At 39.7% G+C, this 26,745-nt stretch overlaps 3 protein-coding genes across 3 annotated transcripts in view; all 3 read left to right on the top strand.

Annotated features, from left to right (window-relative positions):
* The first annotated feature begins 2,472 nt into the window (after positions 1-2,472).
* spmip4 (sperm microtubule inner protein 4) lies at positions 2,473-4,170 on the top strand. Its single transcript, XM_085365766.1, has 7 exons — positions 2,473-2,576; positions 2,673-2,744; positions 2,860-2,889; positions 2,970-3,160; positions 3,231-3,319; positions 3,398-3,572; positions 4,070-4,170. The coding sequence occupies exons 1-7, from the start codon at positions 2,473-2,475 to the stop codon at positions 4,168-4,170; spliced, it is 762 nt and encodes a 253-aa protein (XP_085221892.1).
* An 806-nt stretch (positions 4,171-4,976) lies between these two features.
* Positions 4,977-6,015, top strand: LOC146623178 (uncharacterized). The gene is made up of 2 exons (XM_085365765.1): positions 4,977-5,042; positions 5,119-6,015. Exons 1-2 carry the CDS (start codon positions 4,977-4,979, stop codon positions 6,013-6,015), a joined length of 963 nt encoding a protein of 320 aa, XP_085221891.1.
* A 1,961-nt stretch (positions 6,016-7,976) lies between these two features.
* Positions 7,977-26,745, top strand: part of osbpl3b (oxysterol binding protein-like 3b) — a 37,001-nt gene continuing 18,232 nt past the window's right edge. The window contains exons 1-2 of the mRNA XM_085365764.1: positions 7,977-8,103; positions 25,336-25,485. Of these exons, the coding sequence (XP_085221890.1) occupies positions 25,390-25,485 (96 nt within the window). The 5' untranslated portion in view covers positions 7,977-8,103; positions 25,336-25,389. The remainder of the gene's footprint in view (positions 8,104-25,335; positions 25,486-26,745) is intronic.

Genomic DNA, 26,745 nt, shown 5'->3' with positions numbered 1-26,745 from the left:
TCTGTGTTCATAATTCCATCAATTCCATCAAGTCCCCAACAACACTTCCTGAAATATTTCCCCAAACCATGATGGAGCCTCCACTGTGTTTTGTACACAGTCACTGTGGTATCGCTCTCCTGATCTCCTCTGTACATATTGATAACAATTTAAACTTGAATCAAATCTTGATCCATCTAACCATCAAACTGGTTGACACAAATTTTCTGTGCAGTTCTTGTGTAATCTGACATACCTGAGTCTTTCCTTAAGAAAGCTTAATGACAGCCTCCCTTCCACTGAGCCCATTTCTTATGAGACAGTAGTTGAACCTAGTGAACAGTAGGTGGATCAAGGGCCAAATGCATCACTCAGATCCTGCCTGAGTCTTTGCTGGATATTTTTTTTCCTATTCCTTAAGGACATGAGATTCAGATACTGTTGCCTGTTATGTGTAGACATAACACTGGTTAATCCCCTCAGTGACTGAATAGGTCTGTGTTTAATGGCTTAATTTAACAATTAGACATTCCTCTGAAAACAATCAGGTACAAGGACTGGACTAAAAGTAAGTGAAAAAGCAGCTAATGTCCAAAGAAAAATTTTGAAAGAACTTTAGAGGTTTTCTCCAAAGCACTATCACTCAATAAAACTTAAAAAATAAATAAATAAATAAAATACAAGAAACTATGAGGCGCAGTTTGTAAAGTGAAACATGGAAAGTGAAAACAGGAAACTAAATATTTGGTTTCCTGTAACATTTAGATTTAACATTTAGATTTAAATATAACATTTAGATTTAACTTTTAAAATTGTGTTTTAAATATGAAAAGTTACAAACATTTTACTAAATGTTGTAAAAAATGACTCGGGAAAAATCATGTTTTTGTAAGGTTTTGAGCTAAATGTGGAAAAATGTTGCTGTTAATTTCAGCATGTTTCACTTTACAAACGACGCCCCACACGTGTTACTTTTTGGCATGCCAACACTTACATTTGATGGACAGTTTGGGGGCATTCACTAATGCACATCATCTGGATCTATTTCAGTCCTTGTGTTGCGCAGGAATGAAATACGACTCCTGCAACCCAACACCAGTCGCACAGCTTGTATCTGGTGTCGGTGTGTGCTAGTCAGAGCCAGCTTCATTTTCTTTGCACCCATTCACTGAGCTGTGAACGCGTAATATTATCAGATCCACACTGGATGACTGGATGATGGGCGTTCTCAGCAGTGATTGTAAGTAATATTAGTAAATCAGCCGAGACTTGATTTTTGAACAATAACGCTTAAAGAACTGTAAAAATTATATCGCACTGGTCTTAGAGTAGTCAGTGTTTAGTTAGGTTAGTTTTACAGTTGCTTTTAAGTGACATCAGTACTACACACAGTGGGCTGGATTGGGTGTCGCTCACTCTGACCCTATTGTTTGTAACACTGTCACTCTGCCTGTCCCAGGAATTCAAACCCACCTCTTTGGTCAAAAGCAAAGAGGAGATCCTCCTGTTCAGTCAAAAAAAAAGGCTTTAAAATGTTCACCTTTATTTGAAACAAGACATTTGTGTGTTTATCACAGACAGATACTCGGAACTTCTCTGGACTTCCTTTATACCACTGTCCAGGTAAGTTAATATTACGAAAATAGTAATTTATATTAATTAATGATTAAACAGCAAGTATACTCTAGAAGATTAGTCACTGTATATATAAAATACTGCACAAAAGTCTTAGGCCGCCCCTCACTTAATGTTTTTCTATGAAAATGGGAAATAGATCCAATGATATTTTTATTTCTTTAAGTAGCTGTCCAGGCTTCTTTGAGATTCAAAGCCTTTCTTTGGATGTTAGCTACTTTTTGTCCCATGGTTTGCAGATGGCTGGAAATTATCACTCCATAAGACCTGTTGCCACTTTTTCAGGGGAGTTATTGTAGAATTTGCCGTACCTCAGCCTTCTTCAGTAAACAGATCAACCGAAAGGCCAGATGCATCTCTCGGGTCCTGTTTCAGGGCTTTCATGGATTTTTTCCCTTTTGCTTAAGGACATAACTTGCAGATCCTGTTCATCTGATGTAGATTTTTTTTTTTTTTTTGGGGGGGGGGGGGAATCCCTTAGTGTTACTGCTGGCATTTTTCATAGATTCATCTAAAGACATAGAAACAAATGATAGCTACTAGCAATAAAGTGCCTAAAGATGCAATTAAATAATAGGTTCTTTGCTAAATTGTCTTGTCTATGCTTTCTGACTATCCAGAGAAGTGAAACATTAGATTTTCCTAATAAGTAACAACATAATTTTTTGTATAAAAAAATTATGTTGTATTTTTTTCTAAAATATGTGTGTTTTCTTGCTTTTATGACAGATGGTCTAATAAATTTGTTAAGTACTGTTTCTCAAGCTAAACTTGTGTGCAATTACAAACATCGCCTCTTTGTCCTTCTATACTAGTGGGGGTTTTTAGGGCTTTATCCTTCCTTCACATTCACTGATTATGAGTCAGGTCTTCAGCAGCCACATGGAGCCTTCACTCACCAGTGGATTCAGGGCTGATTTAAATAGACATTATCCCTGCGGTTATGGAGGAACCATACCTGGGTGAGTGTGATGCTGGCTTCATTATGAGACAGTCTTAGAATTTATAATGTAATATATCAAATGTAGTATAATTATATAATTATTTCACCTTCACAGGAGTATCACCAATCAACGCTGTAACAGCAGTGATGGCAGAAACAAAAGTCATGTTCGACTTAATGACCAACTGTAAGTAGCTGCTGATTTTATATAAATATTATAATCAAAAACTTCCTCTTCCTGTGTTTGTGGTGATACATAATAACAGTGATGGTGGGGGTTTTTTGTGGGTTTTTTTTACCAGAATACCAAAACCAACGGACATAAATATAGCGTGAGTACTCTTTCCATAATGATAAACTGATTTGTTTTTGCACATAGTTCGACCCTTTCTTGTCTTTGTGCCTTTCATAGGGAGAAAATGATAAAGATTGCCATCCCAAAAGAGCATCCCTATTCATCGCACATCTCTCGTTTTGCAATGTTCCCATCCTTCCACTCACCAGATGACCCACATACAGGAGTCAGAGCTGCGTCTCAATCTTTCCTCAACCTCAGTATCCCAAATAGTGCACCTGATATCACTCTGCTAAGCAAAACTAAAGGTGTGATATTCTGATAAAAGGGAGTGGTAGAATGGTTAGGTCTTTAAGATGCTTCTTTTTTCACACCTAGGTGCTCCATATAGACTTGAGAGCTTAGAAACACCACTGAAAACAAGGAAGAAGGCTGTTATGTGGACAGGAGAACATGGCTTTTTTGATGTGAGTGATGAAATATCAGTGACTTCACAGTTTCACTGACGTTAATCGAAGCATAAAGTGTCTTCCTCCTTCCACCAGCATGCAAAACCAGCGAAGGGAGAGAGCCAGGTTTTCTACCCCACTCCCCCAAAGATGGTGCTGCCCAACCTGAAACTTCGAGACTGGGATTTGACGCTATCGGAGAGGACAAGCAACATCCTGAAAAACATGGAGAAGACCCTTTGGGTCACTTCCTACCAAATGCACTACACAGGTAAGAAGTGAAAATACTGAAAAATAAATCCTTGTTAAACAGAAAGTATCAAAAGTATTCAGTTCATCAGTTTTATCTATCAGGACATATCTTAATGACCTTGTAGTACCATATCACCCTATTAGAGCACTTCGCTCTCGCTCTGCAGACCTACTTGTTGTTCCTCGAGTATTTAAAAGTAGAATGGGAGGGAGAGCCTTCAGTTTTCAGGCCCCTCTTCTGTGGAACCAGCTTCCAGTTTGGATTCGGGAGACAGACACTATCTCTACTTTTAAGATTAGGCTTAAAACTTTCCTTTTTGCTAAAGCATATAGTTAGGGCTGGACCAGGTGACCCTGAATCCTCCCTTAGTTACTCTGCAAGAGACGTAGGCTGCCGGGGGATTCCCATGATGCATTGAGTTTTTCCTTTCCAGTCACCTTTCTCACTCACTATGTGTTAACAGACCTCTCTGCATTGAATCATATCTGTTATTAACCTCTGTCTCTCTTCCACAGCATGTCTTTTATCCTGTCTTCTTTCTCTCACCCCAACCGGTCGCAGCAGATGGCCCCGCCCCTCCCTGACCCTGGTTCTGCCGGAGGTTTCTTCCTGTTAAAAGGGAGTTTTTCCTTCCCACTGTCGCCTAAGTGCTTGCTCATAGGGGGTCATATGATTGTTGGGTTTTTCTCTGTATCTATTATTGTACGATCTACTGTGCAATAAAAAGCACCTTGAGGTAACTGTTGTGATTTGGCGCTATATAAATAAAATTGAATTGAATTGATGAAAAATCTTTGTATCTTGTATTTAGCAGGTTCTAAATTATTCACATACAGCACATGAAATATTACACCGTGCTGTTATATATTTAACCAAAAAAAAGCCAAAATGCAGAAGCAATGAGGGGAAAAACTAAGTACACCCTGTGGTTCAGTATCTGGTCAAGCACCTTTTAGCAACAGTACCTTGAAGTAATCATTTCTTTATGATTTTATCTCTCGCATCATTGTAGAGGAATCTTGGCCAAGTCTTCTTTACAATGTTGCATCAGTTAATCTGAGATTTTTGAAATTTCGTTTATACACAGCTATCTTAATGTCATGCCACAGCATTTCAATTAGGTTGAGGTCCAAATCAGCAGCCTTCCACCACTGGACCCAACAGTTGGTTTGATGTGTTCTTTTTAGAGAGATGAGGCTTTCATACTTGTTCAATCTTTCTGTTTCTCTGAGATCATTGTTGATGTCTTTTCTCACTGAGAAACACACACCTGAATGCTCCAGACCAGCAAACTGACAGGACTCGCAGAGGTTCTCACACTTACTGATGATCAATCAGTTGTTATTGTATTTTGTGCAGTAATCCAAAATCTGACATTAATGTGAAATCTTGTTTTAAGGATCAGGGCCAGCAAATCCTTTTATGACAGATGATTTCAAGGAAAAAATGACTAACTTTGCTGGGATTAATTCACACACGTCAAACCTGGTAAAAGCCATTGCATTTATTATACGGTAGCATTAACAGACCAGAACACTAATAAGTCTAATTATTTTCCCTGCAGCAAGAAAGGTCGCATCCTGTGTTTGTTCCTTCTAAAGCAAGGCAAGGATGTAGAAAAAGACTGGGGAGCAATGTCAGGAGGAGCAGCTGCAGTCCCACTGCTGCTGAACTCCAAAATACATCTCCAACTCTAAACCAAAGCACTGCCTCGCCTGCTGTGAACCAACCACAAGAGATCACAGCTATGCGTAATGAGGCACCAGATCTGAACCAAATGGGTCATACTCAATCAAAGTGCAGCACTAACTCCACAAAGGCACAGCAGACTGAGCTGTCCCAGGAGGTCTTACGCAAGCAGCAAGCTCAGTGCAAATGCTCTGCGCATAAGGGCAGAAAGAGGGAAAACTGCAAAGTCCAGTTTGACAATGTCATGCAAGGATCCCCGTCACAGAGCAACCAAGAGGCTAACGCTGCCCAGATCACAAACACAGAGCAACTCTGGGACCTGTCCAACCGCCTACATCCCCAAGGAGGGATAGAAGTCAACAGAGAGGAAAGCATCTGTGTAAAGGATGTGCTAAATGACAAAAAACTTTTTAAAGTTGGAAGAAATATACCCAGCTGTAGTCCACTACTTGAAGACAAAGACCAGACGGGCAGGGAATCACATCCCAAATTGTTACCAGGAGCAGAGGACAGAGAGCGGCTACATGGCAACTCTAATCCGTGCATCATGCCACGCTCTCCTGTCCTGCCAGGCAGTTCTTCCATTGGGACTGTGGGTAAATCAGGTGCAGCCCTGACCCTATTAGACCTTCAACATTCATTCAGCAAGTCAGAGGCTCATCGCAAGTTCAACAGCTCCATCACTCATGCCGCTGTGAACCTTAGAGACAACGTAGTCTGTGGGAAAAAACACAACTTCTATGGGATTAACTGCTACTACATCCATGGATGACCTTCCATCCAGCCATTTTTCCCACTTACCCAATTCAGAATTGCAAGGATGGATGGAGTTGTTCCCAGCTGTCAGAGGAGAAATGGCATGGTACACCCTGGACAGTTTACCACTCTCACATTTACACCTACAGCCAATTAACCTAACCACATACACGTTTTTGGACTGTGGGAGGAAGCCTGAGGACGGGGAGAGCATACAAACTCCACACAGGAAGGCCCTGTCCAGCTGGTGGATTGAAACCCAGGGCCTTTGTGCTGTGAGGCAACAGTACTAACCACTGCAGCTTATAAACATAATTGTAATATCTCAGTAAAGCAATAGCAGTTCTAATAACCTGAATCCTGAAAGTAACTTAGTATTAAAATTTAAATGACTGCATGTATTTAACATTACTTAAGTGTGACTTTTCATAACCAAAGATGCAGTGGACAGTTTTTCAGAAGCATTATTGCACCTATAGAGCAATTTATCACAGGTTTCAATATAGGTTATTGTTACATAACACCCACATTAAAGACTTCTTGGCACAACTAAAAATGGACTTTCATGGACTGACCATAAGGAATACAGCCTATTTTGTGCAATCCCTCATATGACTATAGTCACATTTAAAGTTTCTCTGTAATTGTATAAGAATGCAATTTGTTTTTCTTTCAGACTGAAGCTAATTAGAATAAACATATTACTGCGAGCACAGTAAGTGTTTCATCCATGTCGGAAGCATTGTTAATTTGCTCTTTACTTTCCCACATTTCATTTGCATTAGAGCTCAGGATTTATTTTACAGTACTGGTCTCTTACAAGCTGTGGCTAATTGTATCAAGTAAAATAAAAGCAACAGCCTTCAAAGCTCACTTCAGTGAGTTCAGCCAGCCTGCACAGTGCACACAGAAGCAATTCAGCTGTACCAGATTCATAATGCTGCACAGATGAATACTTTAGTCTTCCCTGTAACCTTTCCAATTTTACAGAGAGAGAGAGAGAAAAATACGAGGCTGATTTTTCCAGCAAATGTAACACAGAGTGCAGAACAGAGCATTGTGCTGCCTGTGTTATGGAATCCAACTCTGTGTATTATAGGTGCCGCAGTAACCTTCCAGCGTGCCACTGTGAAAGGAAAAAAAAGGCTCTTTTGCACAAAATCTGTTGCAGTCAGGCTGACTTGTGTGAAATGATTTTTTTTATGACAGTATGTCCTTGAGGTGCAAGCCTGCAGCCTTCACTGATACAACAGCGTCTCATTCAGACTTTCACTGAAAAAGAATAATGGCTCACAAAGCAAAGTAGACATGCACAGTTTGCTGTTTAATAATGGAGACAATATCAGTTTGTCGACGGGATGGAAATAAAAATTATATGGCTTTTGTTGAGTTCTGTTTCTGTCTGCTGTCATAATTATGCAATAAGTCTATACTTAAATCACGTGAAATGACTTAAATGTATAGAAAAACGTACCTATTTACTCAACTGTTGTATGTTTGCATTTTAATCTGTTTGCAGACGCTTTGACTGTTTAACAGCACAGATGTGATTCAGCAGTGTATCCAGTAGGCGGCGGTATATGCTAACTTTTGTCGTTTGAACTTCATTTATCGCTTCTAATAACAGTTATTTAACCATTTTTGTGATATTTACTAATGTGAATAGTCAAATAAAATAAAATAAAATAAGTCAAATAAGATATTTATCCTCTAAGATCCACTATAACGCATTAATTAACAGGACTGCATGTAAAATATGAAGACTTCTACACTGTGTCCTTGCGCTTTGGGGACCTCCTCTACACGTCTATGCGTCACGGAAACATGTCAGTGATAGAAACGCCGCCCCTTTAAGTTGACGCCGAGCTTTGCTTTGCAGTTTAATTGGAGTTGGCCTCAGTCAGTCGCCTCTCATCTCCCTCCTCCGTACAGCGGTGGAGAGACTGATGCTTTTCAGCGCGGCTGGATGGTGCATGTGTGTACTTGTCATAGTAGAGTAGCCAGGCTGTTTGGTTGGGGCTCTAAATTGACTATCTCTTCTCCGGCTGTGGCCTTTCCTGTAGTTAAACATCTGTTCACCGATCGTGTCCATCTGTAGCTCAAGGTGAGTGTGTTTTGTTTCTCTCTCTCTCGTCCAAGAAAAACTCTTTGGCCTTGTAATTTTCTCTTATGCAATGATGAATCTCAAACCCTCTGGAAGTTATTTGATTGATTATGATCTTTCAGCCGAACAAATCAGGTGCATGTGAATCTTAGTTGTAATGTTCTTCGAAACACTTCAGCAGAGTCATCAAAGTTTAACAACCCATCGATAAACTGGATAAATGTAAAAGCGCTTGACCTTAAATTTATGTCCTATAGTTTAACAAGCAACTGGTATTTATATATTTATTTATTTGTTTATTTAAAGGTCTGGACATGAGACAATATGAACAACAATAGATCACTTTGGTCTCCAGACTCTTGAGTCTTCTACAAGTTATAAAAGATGGTCTGTTGTTTCTATGATAAACCTAATATGCAGTAGAACTCATTAGCTTCACAGGCGACAAGTCATAAGCCAGGACTGTGAATAATGTGCCTTTATGACTGTGTGTATCTCTCATGCTGAGTGGATGTAGGTGTGTGTGATATCCATTTTCAGATTCAATCATGGCTGGAGCTCAGCATCTCCTGCTTAACAGATAGTGGTCAAAGCAAACAGGATTATGGAGGATTTTGCTTTGTTTCACATGTAATATTCAATATTTATGGTAGTTATCAGTGCACCCGAGCAGGATTCATAAATCCAGCTGAATAAGAGTGACTTATGGCACAACTTCACAGTGAAAAAAAATGTGACTCAAAGCTGTTTTGTCAGAGATCTATGTGGCTCATATACAGAGTAATTTTACAGCTAACACAAGGTCGCTCAGTTTTCTAGAGTCCTGTGTAAACAGTGCAACAGAGGAGGCTTTTCAAGTGTTGCTTGAACTGTGTTTGTTCAAACATGTATGGGGAAGGCCACTCAGAATTTCAGCATAAATGCACGCTGGCATGAGGTGGAGCAAAGGAGGTAGATAGTGTGCATGCTGCCACAGATTTGTACACAGTTAAGGAGAAAGTCAAGGTTATTCAGTGGAACATTGAGTTTTATTTTTATTTTTTTCTTAGAGATTGGCAATGTTGATTGTTGTGACACTAAATTCTTGAGGGCTTGGTAAGTTTCACTGTATAAACTACTTCTCATTTTTCTGTCACAGCTGTGCTCACTGGGGACTATGGTTTGTTTGGTGGCCCATCTGTCTTTCCTGCAGCTCCTGAGGTTTTTTGCTCCTATCACGCCCAAGACAGTGATTGCAGTCAAACACAAAGAGACTGTGAGAGAGAAGAATCAATAGAATCTGTGGAATGCAACAGCGAGAAATAAAATAAAATTGCTTTGTCTGGGGGAAAACACATATAATCGCAGAGTTTCAAAAAGAAAACGTGGTTAAGGAGGATTTTCTAAATTTATTTTATTTTATTTAACTGGACATTTTGTACAGTAGAATATTTATTTTGAAAATCCTAAATAATAGGTGTGGTGCTTAATTTAATTTCATGGGTATAGCTAGTATTAGCAGTAAAGCACTGCATTTCATAAGGTGACCTCCAGCTCACAGTAATTTCACTGAATGTTTGAATGGGCCTATAATCTGTCAGATTCTACAGAATTCGTTCATTTTGGTGCTGAGTCTTTATATTGCATGGGCTGTTTCCAGTTTTTTAGGTCACCTGCTGTTGTGTTGTTTATAGTGTAACATCATATTGCAGAAAATTGCACAGCACCGATGGTCAGGCCAGCACATTGATATTTACCAGTCAATAATTTCCTTGCAATGATCAACAGAATTCAGATAGCAGAGGATGTATAGAGCTATCATTTTCGCACACTGGCTCATACAGTGACCTGTGTGAAGTAGTTGTGGCTTCAGGGTGTACGTTACAAAAAACCCCAAACTTATTTGTAATAGCCGCTAACTGGCAGGTGAACAATGCAAAAAAAAGTGTCAACAAAGCAGCTGTTGTGAGTATGTGGCAGGTGTTTTTGCTATTTTTGCAGGGCCTGTAGGTCTACATAAATAATTCATGTGGTTTCATATCTAAAAATATACATGTGGTTTTGGGCCGGCACAAGAGAAGCTCCTCCTTTGAGCTGTAGTTTCTGTAGTTTTCAAATTCAACTTAAGGGTTTTTGTTTTGTTTTTGTTTTTGTTTTTTTTTTTGGGGGGGGGGGGGGGGGGGGTTCTAAATAATAGAACTGAAAGAAGTTTCTCGGATGAGAGGTGAAACGTCTTCAAGCAACTTAAAGAAGTCCAGACGCTTTTCTTTACAAGCTCCTTTGACTACGATGACCTGGATGACTGAGAATCTTCACAGACGTTTCTAAATAATAAAACCCTGCAACAGGCTGATGACTTTTCCTCTTGCCTTATGACAGCTGAGATAGCCTCCAGCTCCCCAACACAACCCTGAATTTGATAGCAGGATAGATGGATAAGATCATCACTCCCGCTGTTATGCAATTTGTCCAGAGGCTGGTTTCGTAACTCCCTCACAGACTGCCAGATATCTGCATGAAATTTTAACGAGGGCGGCACTAGTTGATACTTATTGATAAAAACCAATAAAGCACAGTGAGGGGGAAAAAACATGTTTTTTTCCAAACTCCTGCATATGGTAAATGGCCTGTATTTATATAGCGCTTTACTAGTCCCTAAGGACCCCAAAGCGCTTTACATATCCAGTCATCCACCCATTCACACACTGGTGATGGCAAGCTACATTGTAGCCACAGCCACCCTGGGGCGCACTGACAGAGGAAAGGCTGCCGGATACTGGCGCCACCGGACCCTCTGACCACCACCAGTAGGCTACGGGTGAAGTGTCTTGCCCAAGGACACAACGACCGAGACTGTCCAAGCCGGGGCTCGAACCGGCAACCTTCCGATTACAAGGCAAACTCTTGAGCCACAATCGCCTGTCTATAATAGCGGTCTTTCTGTGGCATTTAAAACTGATCCGATACTGTCTTTAAGAATGACAGTTTTTATGTAACAGAACAGTTACTTCTGCTTTTCAAGTTCAAATCATATCAACAAATACCGACATAATAAAGCATGACAGTGTCATTTTATACAGTCACTTGCCACTTTATTAGGTACACCCTTCTAGTACAGGGTTGGGCCCCTGAGCTGCCTTAATTCTCATGGCATTGGTTCAACAATCCCCTGAAAACGTTCTTTAGAGATTTGGATTCATATTGACATGATAGCATCACACAATTGCTTCAGATTTGTGGGTGAAGGCCATCTGAGTACAGTGAACTCATCATCATGTTCAAAAAATCTGTTTTAGATGATCTGAGCTTTGTGACAAGGCAGGATTCACCCCTGCTTTTATGATGTTTACACCAAATTCTGACCCTACCATTCGAATTCTCACAGGGAAATCTAGACTCATCAGACCAGGCAATGTTTTTTTTCCAGTGTTGCCTGGTCTGATAAGTTTTAATTGCTGAGGAGATGCAAATTCTAGTCCTAGTTTCCTGTTCTTGGCAGCTCATTGTGGTATTCCTATGCTGTGTAGCCTGTCTGCTTCAGGGCTGAACATGGTGTGCATTTAGAGATGGTCTTCTTCATACCTTTGTTGTAACATTCTTCACTGATCTCCTGCATCATCAAAGCATTTTTACACAGATAACTATCGCTCACTGGGTAGTTTTTCTTTTTTGCATGATTCTCTATGAGCCTTTATGCCATCAACAACCATTCAAAGTCACTTAAATCACTTTTTCCCCAAATCTACACACATAAATGTGCTCCCATGTGATGGTCAACGAGTGCTGCAACAGATGTACCCAATAAAGTGGCTGGTTAGTGTGCATATTTGGTGGTAGTGCTCTGTTCTGAGACCACTCCCCATTTAAAGTCACTTAAATCACCTTTCTTCCTCATTTTGAACTTCAGGTCTTGTCTTTGTACCAACATGCCTAATTACACAGAGTTGCTGCCATGTGATCTGAGTAGTTGCAGTTGAACAGATGTACCTAATAAAGTGGTGAGCTGGTGCATAAGAATGTATCCCTGCTTATTTTCACAGCTGTAGATGAAGGTTCTGTTAATTTGTAGTTCTCGTTGCTTTGTCCTCACTGGTTGAAAAACCAGGATATTGTGAATTTTAAATAAGTAACATAACACTCCATATATATCGTGTCAGTCCATAAACTTTCAGAGATGGTTCTCATCAACCATCTTCATAAACAATGATGAATCCGACTCTTTGATTTTGGATTCTTTGATCCTTGGACTTTTCAGTCTTATGACCTGGACATGCAGTGATGTTCCAGCTTCATCAGAGCTCCCATCATGTAGCGTCCTTGTCTGATGTAAATATAACCAGCTAAACATGTTCACAGCTGTATGCTGTGCTTTGTGGCTAAGTACTGCCTCACAGTCCTGTTTTGAGTGACTCGAATTCTTGTTGGCGTGATGTGACAGATTTCAAAATATGATAGTGGTTGAATTAATTCGGTACTGAAATTGGCAGTCTGTTCACATTTTTTAGTCAAGTGAACTTTTTAGATTTGGTGTGCAATATCAAGCAAGAAATATATTAAGGTGTCTATTAGCAACATCATATGAGGAAAAAAACTTTATTTGGGCACTAAATTAGGTCAAAAGACGATGGCTGAATTTTCAAAAACCTGTAGGTGAGATCTGATCTCTCCGCAACTTTAGCAGTACTGACTGCAACTGACGTCTTTCAGAGGATGACTGCAGAGTAACCACAAAGCACGAGCTTGTCAGAGAAGAAAACTCAGCGCTGCTTTGTGTTGGCTCCTCATTCTTTTGTCACTTCAGGGATGCCACAGTTTGAGTCATCCTCTGGTGCTGTGACAGTTTATATGCTACAAAATCAGGGAGGGACTCATCTGTGCTGTCCTGATGTAGTTCGTGCATGAAGTAAATCTCTCAAAATGTGGTAACTCCTCTCAGTCAGACACTTCTTTTTCTGTTCATAAATGGAAGGTAAAGGAAGACGATGCCATGTCTAAATATATCGTCACTCCAATGTCTAAGAGGTGGCTTGTGGCAGTGCAGATGTTCATTTAGCTTTTTAGAATTAGAATTAGAATTAGAATTCAACTTTATTGTCATTGCACATGCACAGGTACAGGGCAACGAAATGTGATTTCTCTTTATTAAACCTGTTTTTCGTCCCCATGAGAGTCATAACTACTGTTATCTTTAATTGGGGAAGCAACAGCTGCATCACCTGACAAGCAAGTTGCTACATGATACATCATAAAGAGCTCTCTGGGCCCGGAAATCCAGCCAATCTATGTTTTTCCCCTCTCTTATCAGCAAGTGTTGAACCAAGCTGCAGCTTTTCTGCATTCTAATAGGCTGGTGCTGAGTTATGAGGCTGTCTGGCTCCCTTACACTGAGAGTACAACAAAGGAAAGGACCTCTGTCACCCTCAGAGCTGACAAGAGAAAGAGACAGTGAGGGAGTTACGGGGATGTTGGAGCGTAGGTGGTGCACCGAGGTTATAGCTGATTAACAGGATGCGGTGTAGTAGTTTTGAGAGTGTGACACAGAGCCTGTGACGTGTCAGGCAGTTTTAGGCATGAATGAGAAAGGTGGCTGTGTTTCTAGCATGAAAATAGCTCTACAAAGCTTTCCTCTTAGGGTGATGAGCAGTGACAGCTTCACACTTCTGCTTCATACTCCTGAAAATGTAATACTGCAGATAGTGGAGAGGCACTTTAAGCTCAGCACCGTGATCCCTTTTTTTGGAGCAGCTCCCTGTGGCCTTGGCAACCTTTCACCACAACTCCTTAAAGCAGATCAGGAGCAGGCGTTGGAAAGGGTGTGCCTCACACACAGGGAGACGTGCCTCACACACAGGGAGACGTGGGCTGGCAAACATTGCCATGTTGGAGGGTCAAGAGCTGTGAGAATGAATAATATCATTATATTGGGATGAACTAGTGTTCTTTCTGTGTCAGTCCACAATGCTGATGGCTTGTTGGGTGCTCCCATGATAACCTGGGATACTGAGAATAATCAAGTAATATATGAATAAATAAAACAAATATAAAGTTCTGTAGAGCCCTTGATCTGCAGACAATTTAAGAAGAAGGACTGCTTTCACCCTTTTCACATTTACACTGATTAAGTTTCTTGGGAAGAGATAGATCACATAAGTAAGGTGATTAATTACTGAACCTAAACGTCACAGTCTTTCCTCTTACTGATAAACTGAGGAATTGAGCGTGTTCTTGACAATCATTCATCTAATGATTGACCGAGTTAACCAAGTTGACCGAGTATTTATAATACTTTATTTATCAATTTTAAAGTTTTATTGATTTTAATTTTCTTTTCTTTTTTTTTCAAAAGAGACCTGGCCAAATGAGCAGCAGAGCTGGGGACCCAAGTGAGTTTGAGGTCATTTGAATGAGGGCTGGTCTCATTTTGGGGTTCTATTCTGCATTGCTAAGCAACAGAGTAGCCCTGTTGCTAGGCATCATCATCTTCATCATGCTACAGTTCAGATAGTGATGACCTATCAGTGATCCGATGCTGGCTCAAGCATAGATCTATGCTCAAACTCTCATCTTTTAAAAAGCTGCATTGCTGTGTCCCTTATTATGAATAGTCGTGTTTCCTCATACGTCTCCAGCCATTAGCACTATTCCTGTGCAGCACATTTTTAAACTAAGTGTTTAAAAAGTCATAATAATGTACACTTAAAATACTGTTGGCTCCAGTTTACCCTTGTTGTCTCTTCACTGACTCTCACTTAAGATCATAATATCAATTAGTTTAACTTCCTATCCCTTCAAAACCTTGCTGGTATCTAAGTTTTCATCTTAGATTTCAACCAAAGACAGAACAGTGCAGAAATTGTTATTATCATTTTTAGACATAATTAAGTCATGATATCTTAGCTTTAGACTTAAACATGCTAGCTAGCTTAAATCTGTTCAGCATTTGAAATCCTCTTCTTCATTAATGCCTTAATGCTGTTTGACCGTAGCATCTGGGCAAACACTGCACTGCTCACTTTGTTTGCTCTGAAAGAATCTGTACCATTTTCAACTAAAGACATATTTAGACCTGAAATCGCTAATTACATCAGACCTAACAAGCAGACTGCCTGCTCTTTTGCTGTGACATCTGTGGCCACTGATGTTACAGAGTAAGATGTAAAAGTAATTAAGAAAATTCAAGAAATTTAAATTACTTTGGCAAAGCAGCAGTAACTAAGAAGATCAAAGTAGTGAGATTAGAATTAGAATTTTTGAAGAAGATTTTAGAATTAGGACAGGGAATAAGAAGGTCAAAGCCGCAAAAGAAGGAATCTCTGTATGTGTCTATTCCCTTTCACATCAGTTACGTCAACTTTTGCTCACACTAACACATCTAAAGTTAGAAAGTCTACGCAAAGTGACATGCAAGGATTTAATGGTGATTTAATGGTGCCCAGTGGTGCAACCTTAATGCCTGCACCATTGGGCGATACACCAGTAACGTGTATAAGAGAAACTTTAAAATTTCATATTCTGTTTTCTGTGCAATTGTTCATGCTCTCACTAAATAATTCTTCCAACTTGAACAGGAAACTGAGATAGGAGCTGTCACTTCTGCTCTTCTGTTCTGATTGCATTCCATTGAAGAACCCAGCCTGCACCTCTAAGCAGTTTTCAACATCACGATCTCTGAAATAGTCTTTCAGATTTGAATTATTTGCTTTTTCTCTTCTGCAGTTCCTTATGAAAGCACAGCTTTATGATGTGTTATCATTTCATGAATATTGCAGACTCAAATGTGTGAGAAACCACAGATTGGAGAATAAAGAGAGTTCTCTACCTCATGAAGTGAGATTCATTCAGTGAAGTAAACAAGGGTACTAGTGGGCTGATCTCTCTGAAAAATAAGCATCAACGGTTAAAGGAATGCTTGAATATTAATGCCTTGAATTTTAAGTTAATAGCAGAAATTTTAGCAAGTGTGATTATTCCGTTCAGTGGTAGACTGTGATGACAATCAAGAACAGTTTCCAGTTGTTAATCAGAACCAAATTCTTTTGGTTCATTTGATTCTTTTGAATCCTGCCTTCCAGCTTATGACTTTGTTTCATCAATGATATGTTTTGCACTTGTCACCAAACTCAAAGAAGTGAAGCGTCTGTTCATGAGTCACATGCTAGCCTTCTTTACTCTTTTATATAGTGTTGAGACTGTGCATTGCTTCTGTTAACCAGTGATGGCCTCTTTTGTTCCAAAGAGAAAATTATTCATGAATCTATAAAGGAATCTATACAGAACAGGACCTATAAGAAAAATCAATAATGGCATTGGTATCTGTGAAATAATGTCAATATTCCTATCAATATAACTGATCTGTATAATTATTACTATTTATATGCTTCATAACTATGACACTAAAGCCAGCAACAGGTTATTTTCTCAGCAGAAAGACTAAAATAGGGGTCAGCATCCTGTTAATTTAAAATTTTATACTAAATCTGTATATTGATTTTATAGGCTTTTTTCTTTTTAAATCTGCGATACATTACATCATTCAAATCAAAGAAAAATGTAGATGTAAAAGTACTTTTGCTTCATTTATGTCAGTTTCTCATTTCCTCTCATTGTTCATTTGTGTTTCAATAAAAAATAAAGCCTAAGTGGCATCATCCCAGTGGGGCAGTGTGCAGCTGTAATATGATTACTGTTATTAAGGTGGTAAGTTTCAGATGCAACAAATGAGTGTGCCTCCTTTGTCAGCTATCAGATAAAGGTCTATCTTTCTAAGGAAAATACATAAAAGGGAATAATAGAAATACATTTTGATGTATGCCTGTAGTTATATCGTCAGAGGGACAAAATTAGAAGAAAGATAAATAAGTGTCTAGTTATTGCCAGATTTTGTATTGTTTTCAGAGTGCTTTTAACTGAGAGGGATAAGCTCCCGGAAAAAAAGCTGGTGAGACTGCAAGGATAAAGTAGCTACTGCAACATCATGTTGGGTGTGTTGTGTTTGCAGAGGCAGTTTATAACCTTTAGGCTGGTTGTTTGAGAGCCAAAAAAGACAAGAGAGAAGAGTGATGTTTACCCTTGAACCAGTTTTAAATCAACATTGACTTTCTTCTAATAAGTTCATTTTTTGTGATCCAGCCACTCTCACAAGAAAAGGATCAGTTTAGATTCAGCCCATGATGAATGAGAGGTCATTGGTTTTATTGAATAAAATTAAAGACTTGTCTTCTGCTGTCCAATTCTGGTAAGTCCATGTGAATTATAGCCTCGGTTTCCTGTTCTTAGAGTGAACAAGTCACACCTACTGTGGTCTTTGGAAGTGACATCATCAGTGACATCATCAAGGCACTTTCTCTTAGAGAACTGCTGCTGACTGATATTTTTTCAGACCGTTCTCTGTAACACCTAGAGATAGTTATGTGGAAAAATCTCAGTGAATCAGCAGGTTGTGAATTACTCAGACCAGCCACAATGACGTCACATTCAAAGGCAATTAAACTGCCATTTTCTTCCTCTTTCTGACGCTCAGTTTGAAACTCAGAGGGTCATCTTGATCATGTCTGCAAGCCTAAATGCAGTGAGATGCTGTCGTATGATTGGCTTGTTAGATATTTACGTTAATAACCTGGGGTTGTGATTCCCACTTCAGCAATTTTAAGCACGCTCTTCCTGCTGGTATTTACTGAACTCCAGCAGCGTCTCGCCTCTTGTGAAATGAATCTCACTCTAAAGTTCACTTCTGAGATGAGGGAGTCTTTCCCCACCCTGTTACATCTGAATTACTGTGATGGATCAGCAGCTAATATGAGCTTAAGTGCTATCATTTTTGCAAGCACGACTCTATTTCCTAACAAAGCTGCTCTGTGGGGGTTTACCCATGAGTCTTTTATTCTGGTGAGTCACATCCTAATGATGCCTAAAAGCCTGCTATGCATGTCATCCTCATTGGCAGACTGGATTTAGTGAAAGGACAGAGGAACATCTGCAACTTGAACTGCAGATGAGTTACAATAAAGGGCTTTCAGCTTCTGTCAATGTGGTTAGTGCAGCTTAGAGGGACATTAAACCATGTATAACTTAATTTGAAACCTACTGCTGACCAAAGATTTGTTGACAATTCTCTGGTACGCCTTAAATTAAAAAAAAAGAGAGAGAGAGAATGGGCTTCATAACAGTGCACAAGGGCTTTGAAAGGCTTACGTCTCAACAGCTTGGGAGGTGTGCTTTATCAAGCACTTGCTGACATTTATGATTATTTTGTGTTATTAATCACACGATTAATTGTGATATGAATGTGCTTGCCTTTGAGCATCTTTGTGTGTTATGCAGCTGATACGAGTCCAAACTTTTCCAAGCTTTTATTAATTACTTTTAGCTCATCGTGTGTGTTCGCTGCGTTACAAAAATCAAGTAGACGATAAAACATTTTTCATATTTTTTGGCATTTCGTAGCCTAAGCAGTTACTCAGATTCATAAATGATGAAAAGAAATTGCTGGCTGCAGGCTAAACTATGCCATCCCCCTATGTATTTTTCTTTCCTTTCTGTTCTGCACTCTATGTCACCATCCTATAATGGGCAAAAACACCCCCATATCACAGTAAGAGAAGACTAGGGATGGGTACCGGTATCCGGTTCTGACATAAAGTAACCAGACCGAAAAGCAGCGCACATTTCGGTGCTTTATTTCGGTGCTTTTTTTTTCTTTCTGAGATGTCATGCACTTTGGATTCTAGCCAATCACTTTACCTTTGCAAGCGTAGTAGGCAGGCCCAGGTATGTACGTTCTTTTAGAGCAGATCTACAGATTAAAAATGCCCAAGGCCAAGCGGTCAAAAGTCTGGCTGTACTTCACAGCAAAAGATGCAAACTCAGCAGCCTGCAACAAGTGCTTTAAGATGATACTGTGCAAAGGAGGTAACACCTCGAATCTGATGAAACACCTGGCGACGCATAGCGTTTTTTTTTAAAGCAGAGAAATGCACCTTATTTGATAGCTTGCTGCGAGATCTCACACCGAGCACATCTACTGCGGGGTGGTGCCTGTTATCGGACCCGGAGTTAGCAACATCCCCCAAGAACCCAAAGAGTAGAGTCCTGGCCCCTAGCCCTGCCAGTGTAGCAGAAATGATGACGGATGATGTTAGCAGCAGCAGCCGTTCTTCTCTGCGTGAGTAGCTTAATGTTGTTCGTGTGTAATTTGTTGAGTAGGCTCACCACGTTATTATATTAATGCATGTAAGGTGAACTAGCACGGCTGTCTTCTTGTTTGATGGCAGATACTCCCTTCACCCTGGCCAAAAAGGCTAAAATGATCAAAGAAAAAGTGGAAAACAGCTAAACATGAGAGATGTTTGGACAAAGTTTGTTTTTTCCATTGTTTAAGCACTGCTTCCAGCCAAGAGTGATACCATATATGCCCCATAGCTGCAGAAAAGGCTAACATTGTTATCTTTTTACAAAAAAATAGCTAAACATGAGAGGTTTTTGGACAAAGTTTGTGTTCTCCATTATTTAAGCACCGGTTCAGCACCGTTTAAGCACCGGCACCGTTTCAAAAGTATCGGTTTGGCACCGGTATCGGATAAAACCTAAACGATACCCATCCCTAGACAAGACTAGTCTGTGAGTAAGAAAACCAGGACAGCCAGTAAAGGTCATAAGACATCTGTCTCACTGAAGTGTTATGCTAATTTGTCATTACAGAACAACTGTGGGATTCACCCATCCCATACTGAAATATTCAATAGATGTTAGTCACCTCTTCATTTAGCCTTTTGTGTTTGAGGATTTTTTTAAACATTATCATGCAGACCCACTAAAGAGTCGCAGTGAGGCTGTACACAACTGCTTATATCATTCTATAAATCAATGAACTTCTGGTAGGCTCACTTTACTTTTACTGGCTTGTAGACCTATAATAACCCTGCATCCTCAGATATAGCTCTATGTGTTTTTTAGCTCTATCCAACTTATTTTACTATTATTAGTCACACTATCTGTAATGTTTTCATATAGAAAAATGAAATGATTAGTGAGACATTAATATTGGTGAAAATTTCACTTGTAATATTGGAGAATATACTGTGTAATATATTAAAAAAAACCTAAAAAAAATCCTATTAAAAATTAATCTAATGGAAATATATGGAAATATTTATTTTTATTCTTTTCAGCTTGTCAATAATGGGATGTTGCTGTGATGCAAAAGGTTAGCATCTTGTCTCCCACAAACAAAAACTACCTGGCTGCTTGACAATACGTTTTTTGACTATCTTAAAAGTTTTCTACAATATTTTAAATCAAGCTTTCTATAATATTTTTTACTCCATACATCCATTTTCACTACTTATTCATTTCACAATTGCGGTTGAGATGGAGCTCATCCCGACTGTCATAGAGTGAGATCCAGTTCTCTTGCAGGGCTGACTCAGAGAGACAGACAGTCGTTCATTCTTACTGCCAATTTAGAATCACAATTAAAATAACATGAATGTCTTTGGACTGTAAAGAAGCCAGAGCACCCAGAGAGAGCTCACACAGACACGAGAAAAACATGCAAATTCCACAAGAAAGGCCCCAGTCTGGATTCAAAACTAGAAACTTCTAGCTGTGAGGCAGTGGTCCTAACCATTGTCCTGCCATAGTAGAGGCTTTTCCTTTTTTTTAACGAACTATAAGCCAATATAAGTCTGTAACAAGCCATCAATTCTTTTTAAAGTTTTATACTTAGGTATTAAATAATCTGACCACTCTAATCCTCAGCAGTTTGATTGAATTCTCTAATGGCAGAATCAAAATTTGCTTTGTAATTGTGTTAAACACTGTAATTACAAGTGTTATCATGTAGGAACAGGAACATCAGCACATAGTAGAATCACAGTACTTTTGCGCTACCAGAGTCTTTGCTCTGTACCAGGTTTATTGTTGGGCCTCAATGATTTTGATGTGTACCTAAAAGATCATAAATAATTCAATCTTTCTGCGCAATCAGGCTGAGCATCCAAGTTTATAACTTAACAGCCATATTCTTCTCCATATTAGGATGGCATGGTGGTGCAGTAGTTAGCACAGTTGGCTTCCACAAAGGTCCCAGGTTCAGATCCAATCTGGGTGCTTCCTGTGTGCAGTTTGTATCTTCTCCCTGTGTCAGCTAGGGTTCTCTCTGGGAACTCTGGTGTCCTCCCACAGTCCTAAAACATAAATAGGGTGAGTTTAATTGGCGATTCTAAATTAGCTGTAGGTGTGAATGTGAGAATAGCCCTGCAGCAGATGGATGACCTATCACATGACAGCTGGAATATGCTTTGGAGTGGCCACCACGCTCTGCCATCCTCCCGGTAGCCAGGTCCTGGTTCTTTTGTTTTTTTAGTGATTTCCGTTTTTTTTATTAATCAAGTGTCTACTAGAGAACAATTATGAGTTTTAATTAAAGAAGGCATATTTTAACAGTTATATTTTTGAATTAATGGAAGCGTCACACATCCCCAGAAGCTATATTTTAAGTTTTAGCTCAAACTACCTCAGAGCTCTGTATATGTCGCAACTTCACTGCTAGCAGCTTAAATTCAGTTAAGCGGTTGCTACCCACACTCCTCACAGTATGAGGGCTTTGAGGAGCAGAAAGCAACTTTCTCTCTGAGGGGTAATTTTACATGTAAGTAAAGCTAAAATGACAGCACAGCCATTGTCTCAAAGGTCTGTGTGCTGTGATTTTCTCACACAGTGAACAGGATTACGACTCTGACAGCGCAGACCAGCATCTTGGGCCTCCTTAGTGTGACTGTCTCAGTGACGGTCAGCTGCTCTGGCAAGAGAAGCTGACTGAAAAATATGGAAATGAGAACAACTTTACTGTGAACTTGGCTGTTAAAAAACAGCATATGTGAGCATGGAGAGTAAAGGAGAAGCAAACTGATGTAAACAGCTGACAAAAAGCCAGCTGAGTCTAACTTGCACTGAGCACAAAATCACAGTAACCCACAGCCCTTTCTTTTTTTAATTGGTTTCCAATCTGCCTTAAAATTGATACTGTTTCTGATTGTTCTTCAATTTTGGCCTTACTCTAACACTGTTTTCTTCCAAGCTAATACATTTTTACCACAGTCACAGTGTAGTGTATGTCCTAATGTTATAATTTAGCAAGTGTCCTTCACTGAAAAAGGGTAACTATTGGAGCTCTAGTATCTAACACTGCTGTCATGCAGATGAAAGGCTGAGAAGTGGTTTTGTATAAGATGAAAGGCTTCCATGAAGGCAGACAGTGTTACAGACCTGTGCATAGCTGCTGTGATCTGTGGAAAGTGGATGAATAATCAGTGAAGATAAGGATAAACTGGCTAGATAAACACACAGATAAAAAGATAACATTTAATTTGTTATAAATGACGTCTGTCTATAGATTCATTTCTTTCTGTGGAGGTTTCAGTAACACCATACAGCAATAATTTAGATACAAAATTTCACAAGCTACATACTGTCCTGCTGTTGGATACATGTATTTGTCTGTCTAGCCACTTTGATCCATTGTTGTGGCTGCATTTTGGACACCTTGCTTTGTCAGTGTAAACCACAGCCTGTGGTCTGGAGACAGAGGGATGGTGCAGGCCTGCAGGTTTCAGATGACCACTCCTTTGTCTGTCCAACACACACGGCTGTAGCCATCATGCTGCACAAAGCTTGCAAATGCAGAGAAGGTAATGCAATTAACCTTGTTGCTGCCTCATACTTAGCACGGAGATGTGGGATGTCTTATTAAATCCAAGAGGCCACAACTGAAATTTGTAATTATTTATAGATGTTTTTTCTCTTGCAGTCTAACTACAACTGCATGAGGAACCAATCAGTGTGCTTTTTATATTTTTGAAACATGTTTATTTTGCATTACATATAGTTTGGAGCTAAAGCAGTTCCATAATTAATGTGTGGTTAAATTTACAGTAAACAAATCAACAACACGGCATTTAAGACGATGTCAGGATTTGGTTTTATAATATCCTAATCCCAAATACTGTGGGATTTTAGGATGTTTGGGGAAAACATGCAGATGCCACTTACTGGAAAAAGTACTGTGTAAGACATAATCAGCTGTAACACTAAAACGTCCTGCATTTCAGACGGAATCTCTCAGATGATCACTTAATACAGAAATGAACTCAAGCCAAATGGTCCTAAAAATCAGTACTGCTGTGCATCTTCAGAGAAGCTAATGACCTGCTGCTTTATGTGGAGTTTGCACAAACACTCAGTGTGCATGGGTTGTTAATCAGCCTTCCATACTATGACAAAGTGCCACTCACATTGCATTAAGAAAATGTGGCTTTATGTGTTGATGTGGTACACCAGGCACATAATGTTAATTAGACTGCGTGTTGTGTGTGGCAGTTGACTGAAGGTTGCTATTTCCTAAAAAGCCCCGACAATTTTTACACTCAGTTGAAGTGATGGTATTAAATTTCGCTGATGTTCTCACATCTGACTGCGTCTTCACATGTGACTCTTGTCTTTTCATTTCCCCATCAGCGTGAGGTTATATCATCCCCATTCAGTGTCATTTAGTCAGATAATGAAGCACAGGTTGAAATCCCACCTTAAAAAGACATGATACTGAGTATCAACAGGTAAATGCAGGTATAAATTCAGCTTGATTTGAATTTGAGCTTAACTTCAATTACAATAGTAACTTTAATTGTCATTTCAATCAGGAGCACTATTGAAAAAGAGATTAATACACTCACTGGACACTTTATTAGGTCCACTTTGCTAATACAAGGTCTAGTAAAAGATTCAACAAGGCAATGACATGTTAGCATATTGTTTTTGCTCCAGATTTGTCAACCGCAAATCCAGGTTGTCGCATATAAAAAGGTTCTCTATTGGACTGACATTTGGTGACTGTGGAGGCTATTTGAGTACAGTGAACTCATTGTCTTGTTCAAGAAATCAGTTTGAGATCATTTGATTTTTGTAAGATTTCTGGAAGTAGGCATCAAAAGATGTGGTCTGTGGTAATAAAATGCAGTAAAAATACACAGTGATACAAAGGGGCCCAAAGTGTGTTGATAAAATAGCCACTATAACATCAACCTGAACTGATACAAGGTAGGATGGATTTGTGTCTCATTTGTGTTGTTTATGACAAATTCTAATCCTATACCATCCAAATGTCACATCATACTCAAAAGACCAGGTAACATTTGTCTAATCATCCACTGTCTAATTTTGGTGAGCCCATTCAAGATCTAGTCTCAGTTCCCTGTCCTAAGCTGACAGGAGTGGCACCTCGTGTGGTCTTCTGCTGCTGTAGCACATCTGCTTGGTTCGATGTGTTGTGCACTCAGAGATGCTCGTCTGCATATCTTGGTTGTAACAAGCGGTTATTTGAGTTGCTGCATGAAGCAATCTATCTATTCTCTGGCATCATCAAGGTATTTTCACCCAAAGAACTGCTGCTCGCTGGATATTTTTTCTTTTTTACTCTATTCTCTGTAAATCCTAGAGATGGTTTTGGAGTAAAATCCCAGTGTTGACAACCATGTCATGCTCAAAGTCACTTAAATCACTTTTCTTCCTCATTCTTAATCTCAGTTTAAACAATCTACATGCCTAAATGCACCGAGTTGGTCTAATGTGATGAACACGTTAACAGATACCTAATAAAGTGGTTGGTGAGTCTATATACTTGGTGGTAGTGCTCTGTTCTGGGACCTCCTTGTCATTCTACCACCAATACACTCCACACCCCCCTCCCACCCACCATATACCACAGAGTACTGATCAATTCAGACACAGGATGAGTCAGAGGAGCTGGGTGGAGGTGGGTTGCAAATCAGCTTGTAGATGCAGAGCGGGGATAGAGATGCTAAAACAGCTAAAACAACATATACAACATGAGATTTGCCAGTTTCATGGTTAGACAGTAGCTCATGCTTTCGATAAGTAAATCTTAATACGTTGCTCTACACTGTAAGTGTTCTTCAAGCAGAGGATTTGGATTTGTGTGGCTGTTAAATGCTGAAATAGTGCGATATGAATAATTTCAATCTGTGGTCTCTTCATCTGCAGTCCAAGTTAGATCCTCCAGTCCTGTCAGTCATCTTTGTTTGCTGATGCTGCGAAACTTTGAGTAGCTTTTGAAGATGGAAAAACTGATCACTCTAAATAGCCTAATGTATTTTTCAGTGGGATCTAAAAGGCTCGTAAAGTATTCAAACCATCTCCACCCCCTCTCCCCGGCCTCTTCTCCACTCCTTCTTCTCTTAGAGTAATGTTCTTTGTACACCAGCTGTAGCCTGGACCCGGCAAACCTGCAGCAAGATGAGCTCGGAGGAGCGCGGCTCAGCCATGTCACAGAAGATCTCCTCCCTGTCGCGCAGCAACAGCAGCTCTTCATCCAAACATGACAGCCGACAGGTAACACTCGCGTTATACTTACAGACGTTTTCACTGGTGTCATGTATGTGGAAGGGAGGAAGGCTGGATTTTCTTTTCCCATAATGAAGATTTAATTGAAAAAGTTGTAACTGCCAGTCCTCAGATATTTTTCTCTGCCTCCTAGGAATTATAATACTAGTATAACATCTAGCCACGTTTTGCATTATAGATGTCATGAAGCAAAAACTAAAAGCTGCCTAAAAGGAGGCGTTTTTTTATTAGGATTTACCTACCCCTTTCTCACTATAAAACCAGGGTATTTCTACAAATGTGGAAGATATTGGAGTGCTCTAAATTACTAAACTGCAACTATATCCTCCAAAGTAATTCTCAGACACACCACATAAAGAAGATGTTGGCACCATGAACAAACTGTTTTGCATTTGCCTCAAGCGTTTATCTGCAGGCTGCCGACTCATTAATTTTTCATTACCAGAAACAGCCTTTTCCTTTTGGAAATGAAAGTAATAAAGTCTTACTCTAGTACTGTCCACAGGACAAGCAGACACTTAAGGCTCACCACTCTGGGGAAGCAAAAAGTGGCAAAAAAAAAAACCCATTCTCGTTAGCAAGAAAAACTTTGAATAAGGAAATATTCTGACTGTCGTGACACTGCTATGTGGGTTCAGTTACATTCAGAGAGAGCTTGGTAACCATTTTTTCCCATTTGTTGCAAACCAAACCATCAATATTTAATTTGTTGTGAATGTGAAAGTGTTTTTGTAAATGATAACACAGATCAAAATGTGGTAGAATGGACAGGATGTCTAAATGCAGCAGTCTGAACACATTCACACTTTATAATTGTGTGACGCTAAAACGACGCTGTCTTCTCGGCGCTCCTATCAGAGCCTTGTTACTCAAAGTGCCTCTTGACCTTGAGGCACAGTGTCCAGGCAGTGTGTGACAATGACGCACTGTGTGACTGTGCTGCCCTGGAGCCGTGACGAACACTGAGGGAGAGTCGAACTGTAGCCCTCTGGCCACGCCCTTGGTCAATCCCCTTCAGATATGAGGGTTTATTTTAGATTGCCTCACCCACCAGCATTCAGCCTCTCTGACTGATACAGTGTGTTTTTATACAGTCAGGGACACACTGACACAAGAAGCAAGGATTAACCTCTCCCAAGTGCCCAAAGTCCCTCCCACGGTGTAACACAGACATGATTTATACTTAAGTAGGATAATTTAAAGATAAGCCTGAGGTGTAATATGCCATCATTAGCATTATGAGTTCAT

This window comes from Diplotaxodon limnothrissa, linkage group LG11, assembly GCF_057381915.1.
Source record: "Diplotaxodon limnothrissa isolate DT_005_m linkage group LG11, D_limnothrissa_male_GT1.1, whole genome shotgun sequence".
Taxonomy (NCBI): Eukaryota; Metazoa; Chordata; class Actinopteri; order Cichliformes; family Cichlidae; genus Diplotaxodon; species Diplotaxodon limnothrissa.
This window is presented reverse-complemented; position numbering and strand designations above follow the sequence as displayed.

What these genes read in the sequence shown, in the direction of transcription:
- LOC146623178 (XM_085365765.1), top strand. Translation starts at nt 4,977, where the DNA reads ATGACAGATGATTTCAAGGAAAAAATGACTAACTTTGCTGGGATTAAT. An exon ending in ATTCACACACGTCAAACCTG is followed by an intron (nt 5,043 to 5,118) that starts GTAAAAGCCATT and finishes TTTTCCCTGCAG; the next exon opens with CAAGAAAGGTCGCATCCTGT.
- spmip4 (XM_085365766.1), top strand. Translation starts at nt 2,473, where the DNA reads ATGAGTCAGGTCTTCAGCAGCCACATGGAGCCTTCACTCACCAGTGGA. An exon ending in TATGGAGGAACCATACCTGG is followed by an intron (nt 2,577 to 2,672) that starts GTGAGTGTGATG and finishes TCACCTTCACAG; the next exon opens with GAGTATCACCAATCAACGCT. An exon ending in TCTGCTAAGCAAAACTAAAG is followed by an intron (nt 3,161 to 3,230) that starts GTGTGATATTCT and finishes TTTCACACCTAG; the next exon opens with GTGCTCCATATAGACTTGAG.